The sequence below is a fragment of the Trichechus manatus genome, unplaced genomic scaffold (assembly GCF_000243295.1).
Source record: "Trichechus manatus latirostris isolate Lorelei unplaced genomic scaffold, TriManLat1.0 scaffold00123, whole genome shotgun sequence".
NCBI lineage: Eukaryota > Metazoa > Chordata > Mammalia > Sirenia > Trichechidae > Trichechus > Trichechus manatus.
This window is the reverse complement of record NW_004444059.1, coordinates 2,643,783-2,653,044: the sequence shown is the minus strand read 5'-3', so window position 1 is coordinate 2,653,044 and position 9,262 is coordinate 2,643,783. Positions and strand designations below refer to the sequence as shown.

At 40.2% G+C, this 9,262-nt stretch overlaps 1 protein-coding gene across 8 annotated transcripts in view; it reads right to left on the bottom strand.

Moving 5' to 3' along the window:
• The window catches only part of SCAF11 (SR-related CTD associated factor 11), a 123,143-nt gene that overhangs the window by 12,707 nt on the left and 101,174 nt on the right, over window positions 1–9,262 (bottom strand). For all 8 annotated transcript variants that reach the window (XM_023738832.1, XM_023738831.1, XM_023738834.1 and 5 more), the window contains 3 exons: window positions 5,010–5,068; window positions 4,750–4,850; window positions 3,688–3,789 (listed from right to left, as the gene is read on the bottom strand). In XM_023738832.1, coding sequence (XP_023594600.1) covers window positions 3,688–3,789; window positions 4,750–4,850; window positions 5,010–5,068 — 262 coding nt within the window. The remainder of the gene's footprint in view (window positions 1–3,687; window positions 3,790–4,749; window positions 4,851–5,009; window positions 5,069–9,262) is intronic.

The window sequence follows — 9,262 nt, the reverse complement described above, 5'->3', positions numbered from 1 at the left end:
ATTTTGTTCTACATTTTTCTCCAGCTCTGTCCAGCACCCTCTGTTGTGATCCCTGTCAGAGCAGTCAGTGATGGTAGCCGAGCATCGTCTAGTTGCACTGGACTCAGTGTGGTGGAGGCCATGGTGGTTGCATTAGTCCTCTGGACTAATATTTCCCTTGTATATTGTTTTCTGCATTCTCCCTTGTTCCTGAAGGGTTGAAAGCAGTGGAGTATCTTAGATGGCTGCTCACAGGCTTTTAAGACCTCAGACGCTACTCACCAAGGTAGAATGTAGAACATTTTCTTTATAAACTCTGTTACGCCAATTGAGCTAGATGTTCTGAGACCATGGTCCCCACAGCCCTCTGCCCAGCAACTTGGTCCCTCAGGGAGTTTGGATGTGTCTATAGAGCTTCCATGACCTTTCCTTGTACAAGCCGTGCTGGCTTCCCCAGCATTGTGTACTGTCTTACCCTTCACCAAAGTTACCACTTATCTATAGTCTAGTATTTCCTCCCCCGACCCTCCCATCCCCTGCAACCATCAAAGATTGTTTCTTTTTTTCTGTAAACCTTTTCATGAGTTTTTACAGTAGTGGTCTCATACAATATTTGTCCTTTTGTGATTGACTTATTTCACTCAGCATAATCAAAACAAAGACATTTTTGTTTAAATGGTTTAAAAAATTAAACCAGCAATTTAAAAATTACAATTATCCAAATCAGGCTAGTAATTTTGAAATATAGTGCTTAAACTATTTTTTTGCCAAATAACTAAAACTGCAATTTCAAGGTTACTTATTGTTTAAAGATGGCTACCAACCAGCTGCAACGAAAAAACTTTTAAAAGCATGTTTCACTTTTAAATTAATGACAAAAGGAGATCAAGGGCAACATAAACAGATTTTTTTTTTTTAAATAATTTATGTAATTTTTTTTTTTATTGTGCTTTAGATGAAGGTTTACAAAGCAAATTAGTTTCTCATTAAGCCATTAATACATACTGTTTTGTGACACTGGCTGCCAACTCCATGACGTGTCAACAGTCTCCTCTTCTCGACCTTGGGTTCCCCACTGCCAGCTTTCCTGTCCCCTCCTGCCTTCTCATCCTTGCCCCTGGGCTGGTGTGCCCATTTAGTCTTGTTTTGTTTTATGGGCCTGTCTAATCTTTGGCTGAAAGGTGAACTTCAGGAGTGACTTCAGTACTGAGTTAAAAGGGTGTCCAGGGGCCATACTCTCGGGGTTTCTCCAGTCTCTGTCAGGCCAGTCAGTCTCGTCTTTTTTTGTTAGAATTTTGTTCTATATTTTTCTCCAGCTCTGCCTGGGACCCTCTATTGTGATCCCCGTCAGAGAATTCGGTGGTGGTAGCCAGGCACCATCCAGTTGTGCTGGACTCAGTCTGGTGGAGGCTGTGGTAGTTGTGGTCCATTAGTCCCTTGGACTAATCTTTCCCTTGTGTCTTTGGTTTTCTTCATTCTCCCCTGCTCCAGATGGGGTGGGACCAGTGGAGTATCTTAGATGGCTGCTCACAAGCCTCCAAGACCCCAGACGCTACTCACCAAAGTAGGGTGAAGAGCATTTTCTTTATAAACCATATCATGCCAATTGAGCTAGATGTCCCCTAAGACCATGGTCCCCACAGCCCTCAGCCCAGTAATTCAGTCCCTCAGGGAGTTTGGATGTGTCTATGAAGCCTCCATGATCTTGCCTTGGCCAGGTTGTGCTGGTTTCCCCAGCATTGTGTACTGTCTTAACCTTCACCAAAGTTACCACTTATCTATTGTCCATTTAGTGTTCTTCCCTACCTGTCCCTCCCCTCCCTTGTAACCATCAAAGATCGTTTCTTTCTGTGTGTAAATCTTTTCATGAGTTTTAATAATAGTGGTCTCATACAGTATAAAATAAGTAATTTAATTTAATATTTCATGCCAAGAATTTTTTTAGTTTTTATTATTTTTTTTTGCACTTAAAAAATAATCAACTTTGAGGCACAGTTCACATACAATAAAATGCAGAGTACAGTTTCATGGCTTTTGACCAATGTATATATTTGTATAACCACCCCCCTAATCAAGAAATAGAACACTCCCACTGCCTCTCTCCCCACATCTGGAGACCTGGTGGTGCAGTGGTTAAGAGCTCGACTACTAACCAAAAGGTGCCAGTTCAAATCTATCAGCTGCTCCTTGGAAACCCTATGAGGCAGTTCTACTCTGTCCTATAGGGTCACTATGAGATGGATCAACTCAACAGTAACGGATTTGGTTTTTGGTTTCCCTCCAATCTAGGCAACCAATGAACTGATTTCGATCACTATATTATATTTAAAAATTCCTTGATCCAAAAATAATGGCTCTTCAAAGTTCCCAGTGTCTCTACTGGACGTATCAAGTCCCCTAAAGGTTTCTGAATCCAAATCCAATCCACTCTCAGCTTCTCCTTTTCCTGACACATCTTTGTTCAATTCATAAGGAGTCCCTGGGAGGCGCAAATAGTAAAGCGCTTGACTATTAGCCAAAAGGTCGGCAGTTCAAACCCACCCAGAGGTGCCTTGGAAGTCTGGCCTGGCGATCTGCTTCTGAAAGGTCACAGCTTTGGAAACCCTATGGAACACAGTTCTATTCTGACACACATGGATTGCCAGGGGTTAAAATCAACTCGATGACAACAGTAACAAAAGACTATGTTTATCCAGTATAAGGTAAGATTCTAGAACAGGAGAGAAGCTTGAAATACACTGTGCAATTTATACATGTACAAACATATGTAACTGTAAGGAAAGGTTTCATGTTATACATATCTGGACTTCCTAATTTTATTTCTATTGACATTCCATTGTCCTTCCTAGAGGGTGAAGGCCCTATGCAGAAATATATTAATTACAACGACATATAAAATAAAGTCACAACATGTTATAGAAATGAGTCTGAGGCAGTAACCTCGATCTTTACCTAGGAGCTTGGTATAAGTATTTCGTATGTAACATTGTCCTAGTAGCTGTAGGACTTTAAAAAATACTGTATTGTTAACAGACTTCAAGAAGTCTACAATCTACTTGAGAAAATCAGATGTATTCACATAAAATAAAGAACTTAGTGATGACAGAACTAGTTCAGGAAATAAATGAGTAGACTACAGCCTGACCATAGGGAAAAAAATGATTGGAAACAAAAGTGAACAGTTTATCCTAGATACAATAATGATGAAGGAAGAGTTTGAGGTGAAGGGCAATCAAACACTAAGAAAGAAAGGACTGGATTATAAAAGTCATGAATGCCAGGGCAGAGTAGGAACTTAATTGAATAGTTATTTAAAAGAACATTTTTGAGAAGGGACGCGTCATGATAAAACCAGTGCTTCAACTGACAACACACAGGCAAGATTACAATGGGTGAAAGAAGAGATACAGGATGGCAGGTTTTACTAATGGGGTTCTCCCTTTTAATTGAGTCTAGCATATAAATTTATTACACAGAAAAATTAAGGATTCTTTACTTTTCAAGGTGTCCTTTAAATAGCAATCAATTTTCATTAGGCATCTGAAATACTGACTTTTTATCAAGCATTTGACACACAAGTGTTTATTTGCACTGAACTTCCTTAGGAACACACCTATTGAGTAAGATACTCCTATGCTTAAGTATTAATGATTTCCTGTATTCATGTTATCATGTAAACACATTAGTAAACAAGAAAAACCTTCTTACCTTCCAATTCCAGGTAATGTATCACGAAACCATGACAATTCCAGTTCCTGTCTCTTCTGTCTGATCACTGTACTGATTTCATTGACTTCTATAAATTCTGTACTAAAAGATAAAAACTTAAGTTCAGAGAAACAATTGGATTATGCAAAAAAAAAAAAAAAAAAAAAAAAAAAAAAACCAGCAGGGGTTTATACCTAGCATTATGAATCCCATTTAAAAGAATAAAAAATTTTTTTCTATTTAAACACTTTTAAAATGAGCTCATAAAGTTAATAAGTAAAATTACAAATCAAAATTATATTTTGTGGTTCATAAAAATAATGCTTTAATTTCAATCTTAAACGACAGATTAAAAAAGAAGTCAATTTAGACTAAAATGTTTATTATCGAGAGAAATAAAGTGACACTATTTCTGCTCCATGTACCAAAGCTGCTGCAAGCAATTCAGGCAGAAATTTTAGATGTAAACAGTTTCCCACCTGAAACTAAGCATATTGGGGGGGGGGGTAGATAAAGGAGGGCATGGTTACTATAACAAAAAATAGGTATAGTTCAGCTTTTCAAAAGGCTTCTCAAGATTTTCTTTGTTATCTTGCTAAACTTGTCTTGCTTTGTTATCTTGCTAAAATAAAATCACACAATCTTATTCTGTTTTTGTGGTTTAACCAACTCCATATGACTGTAAAACCCCAATTTAATTTTAAATTCCACAAATATCAACTTAGTGTCGACATCTCAGTCACTATGGATTCAAAAAGAGTTCTGCTTTATTAGGTACTGTACCCATAACTTAACAAGGAGACTACTTCTCTATCATATGAAAAGCTTGTGTAGAACAACTTACTAACAAAAACAATTCCACTGGCATAGGCAGTCATTGCGTAATAGGCTCACAGGACAAAAGGTTTTCTCTTTGGTAGAGGTAGTCTAATTTTCCAAAAAACAAGGTGGGCTTTCATAATTTTTGTCTGCAGCTGAGAGTTAAAATTTCTAGCAAAAATTAATTACAGTGATTAAAATAGCATATATAAACATTACAAATTAAAAGCAGAAAATACTAACCAGTACACTCTATAAGAAGATTCTCCAGTGTGACTACTAGAAGAAAATATATTGGAGAAAAAATGTCTGAAGCACTGATTTGTACAGTTGGATCTTCGAGGCTAGAAAAGTAAAAAATGGTTAATGAAACAACAAAACCTCCATGATAGTTAAGTGATACTTATATTAAAATATCTGATATACCTGAGACACTGGATATATACCAAATAACCATCAAGTATTATTATCTAAGAAAAATATTTTTCTTTATTTCAACAAACCTTATTTATCTTTATTGTTGCATTTTTCTTTTCCTGCGTTTCACTGTATGAAGAGTTTCCTATAAAAAGACACAAAACGACTTAGTTACCTTGTCTCAATATCAATGAATTTGGTGTAGGACCGGGTAATGTTTCATTCTGTTAAACACAAGGTCACCATGAGTCAGAACCGACTTGATGGCAACGAACAACCATCATCTTGTCTTAACTTTTACTTAAAAACGTTGTAACTAGTATGATTTCTAGCATTTTGTCAAGACAAAGTTAAAATATGTAAAATAGTTTCATTCTGAATAATAGTACCTGCATTTATATAATTTTTCCAAATGGTAATTTTACCGTATCTTGCTAAACTGCAGCTAGAGGAAAATATAAGCGACAACAATACAGACATCTGGCCAACACTTCCTGCCACCATATGCAAACTCAGACCATCTTGTAACAAAAAGTATATACAAGCAGTCAAACTATCTGGTATAAATAATATACTTAGTATTTCATTTCCAGCTAGTATGGAAAAAACAGGTACTGTTAACTCACCTCAAGCAGGAGCTGACTAGGGATGGCTTCTTCACAGTCCAGCTCATGAGCTGAGAAAAGGAACTGGGGCTACCAGCACTTGGCAACCATAAGTCACTATTTAGCCACTGCCAGCTGGTACTCATTTCAAGTAAGTACCTTCCTTTCCCCTCAATCTTTATAATTACAGGGAAAAGTAGAAGTATTGTTTGAAACACCCTTCTGTTTCAATGTTTTTGGCTGTACTGCTTATGGCTTTTTTGTGGTTGTTTTACCTTTCCCATCTGGAAATTTATTTTAGGGGCTATTCCAGACTAAGGAAGATAAAGGATAGTTTTTGCTAACCATAAAAAATTGTGTTAACATCTTTATAGATTACTGCTCTTAGTTTTTCTTTACTATCAGGACTGGGTTGTTAGTCATCTCTATCAATCGATTTGTGGTCTGCAATAAACTGTGCTGCTGGTACTGTCACTGCTCTTTCCTCAGAACTCTGGAAAAAGTCTACAGTGCAAATGACAACTGTCTTTAGCCTTCATCTCTGCTTCCTCACAAGGGCCTACTGACTTTGTTCAAAATTCTGGGGATATATGCCATTTAAACATGGCTGCACTATTGACAACTGCAGCTCCCACAGGCCTCTATGCTGCACAGCATGTTGAGACTTGTCCCCAACATGTTGAGACTTGTCAGGACTTGTTTTCCCAAACCTACTGTCCCGTTACTGATTGGCTTGTTTACCTGAATTCCTTCTCCCTTGCCCGAAACTTACTGTTACTCACCCAAAGCCCACTGTTCTGTTATTTGCTTCACTGCTTGCTGTAATGACTATAAATAAACTCCTGGGACTGAAGCTGAGGGTTGACTCCTCAGAGTGACCCTCCTGGCCCCACTTCTCTGTAAGAGTTGTGTTTGGTTACTGTCTCCGCCGTCCCAACATTCACCGCTGCTGCGACAGATGATGCCCCATGTGAGGGTGCTGTAGACATACTCGCACTCAATCCCTGAAGATGGTAAGTACAGGACACGTCCATTTCGGGCTGCTCTTACAGCCACGGGAGCGGCGGGGCTTTTCCGCGGGGAACTTTCCCGGACGTTCTCATCTCGGGCTGCTATCGCCCCGGGAGCGGTGGGGCTTTCTTGTACGCTCCCTTAAGGGATTTCAGGCTTCGGGCCAGGAGCCTTCCTATCATTCTTTCCTTCATTTTCCTATTCCTCCTCGCTATGGGGAATTGTCTTTCTTCTGAACAGCGTCAACACAAAACCCAGTTGTTAGGATTGTTAAAGGCCTCTAAGCTTAAGGTGTCAGAAGAAGCTTTTACCCAACTTCTGCTTTTAATTGAGTCTGCCTGTCCTTGGTATCCCTTGCGGGGAAACCTTGATGTAGAAGCATGGGAACGTATCGGTAACACCATTCATGACATGAACATCCCAGCTTCATTCCTTATTGCTTGGCATCACTGTCGCCTTGCCCTGCAGCCTTTACAGGCAGCTCCTTCGGCTCCCTCCCTTAGCAAAGAAAATGTCCATAACCCTCCATCTTCTGTACCTATTGAAGCTGAGTCCCCACAGTATAAGCCAATTATGGAACGATGTTTGCGAGAGGGCCATGAGAAAGAAGGGTTTTCTGCTTATCCTGTCATTCAGGGATCGGGACCGCCCCGTCATGATGGCCTTGGCTTTCAAGCTTTTAAGGAACTTTGTAAAAGCATGATAGAGAATGGTTTACAATGTTCCTTTACAAAAGGGATTGTGGAAGGTTTAGGACAATGCTTTGAAATGACCTCCTGGGACTGGAATCTCCTAATGCGAACAGTTTTAACTCCTGCTCAATTCAGTGTATGGAGTCAAGAGTACAAGAAGCATTGTAACCTTTATGCCGTAGACAATCTTAACCATAATATCCCTGTTAGTCTTGACATGCTCCTGGGTGTTGGGAATTATTCCACTCCCCAGGCCCAGAGTCAGATGAATAGACAAGCATTCAGTCAAGCCTCCGATGCTGCCTCCAAAGCCTGGAGTAAAATCCCTGATTCCAGAATGCCCACCGGCTCATTTGCCACTATTCGCCAAGTGGCAAACGAGCCTAACATTGACTTTATCAAACGGTCTCCAAACGGCCATTTCCCAACAGGTAGATAACCAACAAGCAGCTGAAGTTCTTTGTCTCCAGCTTGCTTACGAAAATGCTAATGCTGACTGTCGGGCTGTTTTAGCTCCCTTAATGGCACAGAGTCTTAATCTAGCTGAAATGATTAGAGCATGTCAAAATGTTGGCACAGAAACTCATAAGGCACAAGTATTAGCGGCAGCTCTCCGTCCATCCACTGCCACCTGTTTTGGGTGTGGTAAACCTGGACATTTTAAGAAGAACTGTCACAGTTTAAAAAACAAAAATGCCAACACTAAATTTCCAACCCGAAAGTGTTCCCGCTGTGGTAAAGGCGGTCACTGGGCTAAGCGGTGCAGATCTCAATTTAACAATCAAGGCAACCCTATGTCGGGAAACAGGAAGAGGGGTGAGAGCTCTCACGTCCCGAAAAATCCAGAGGGCCCCCGAGTGTGGAGTGTGGAAACCACAGCATAGATTCCAAACAACGACGCTTACAGGTTAACAACTTAAAAGCAGCTACTGAAGGGAGTGCAAGACTAGATTTACCCTTGGCAGAAGGTGTCATAATAGATGAGGCAGGAAAAGTTTTTCTTATAGCAACACAAGTTTATCCTGCCTCGAGGATATTTAGGACTCCTAATGGGTCGCTCTAGTATTACATCTCAAGGTCTAACTGTTCATCCTGGTGTAATAGATTCTGATTATGAAGGACAAATTAAAACTATGGTTTCCAGTCTCTCTTATTGGAACATTACTCCCTCTGATAAGATAGCACAGCTAATTTTACTTCCCTTTGTAGTCCCCTCCGCTCCCACTACCCCAAGACGGGCTGGGGGTTTCGGCAGTACTGACACTTTTTGGGTTACTAAGTTACAATCTTCCCGACCATATCTTACTGTTCAGGTCAATGATGGCGTGTTTAAAGGGCTCATGGATTCTGGGGCAGATGTAACTATCTTCTCCTCTGATTCCTGGCCCTCTTCTTGGCCCAAGAAGCAGACCGCTGAAACCCTTGCCGGAGTTGGAGGAGCACAGTGTCCTTTGCAAAGTACACTTCCCATTGTTTGCTACAGTCCTGATGGGCAGCCTGCTTCTATATGTCCCTTTATCCTTCCTTTACCTACTATATTATGGGGACGAGATTTACTCTCCCAGTGGAATGTTCATATTGGCGCCCCTCAGGATTTTTCATAGGGGCCACTGCTCAAAAAGACCCTCTGTTAAAATGAACCTGGATACCTGGCTCTCCTGTTTGGGTTCAGCAGTGGCAGCCCTTGGAATACACCTATTTTCTCTGTCCCTAAAAAATCCAAAAAATGGAGACTCCTTCATGACTTAACAGGCTGTTAATCAACGTCTTGTCCCTATGGAACCTCTCCAACCAGGAATTCCCAATCCAGCCTGTATTCCTCAAACATATCATATTATTATTATTGATCTTAAAGATTGTTTTTTACCATTCCACTCCATCCTGATGATTGTGCTAAATTTGCCTTCTCAGTTCCTTCTATGAATAATTGTCATCCTATGCAGTATTATGAGTGGACTGTTCTCCCACAGGGCATGGTCAATAGTCCAACTATCTGTCAATATTATGTTGATAAGGCTCTTAAGCCAGTCC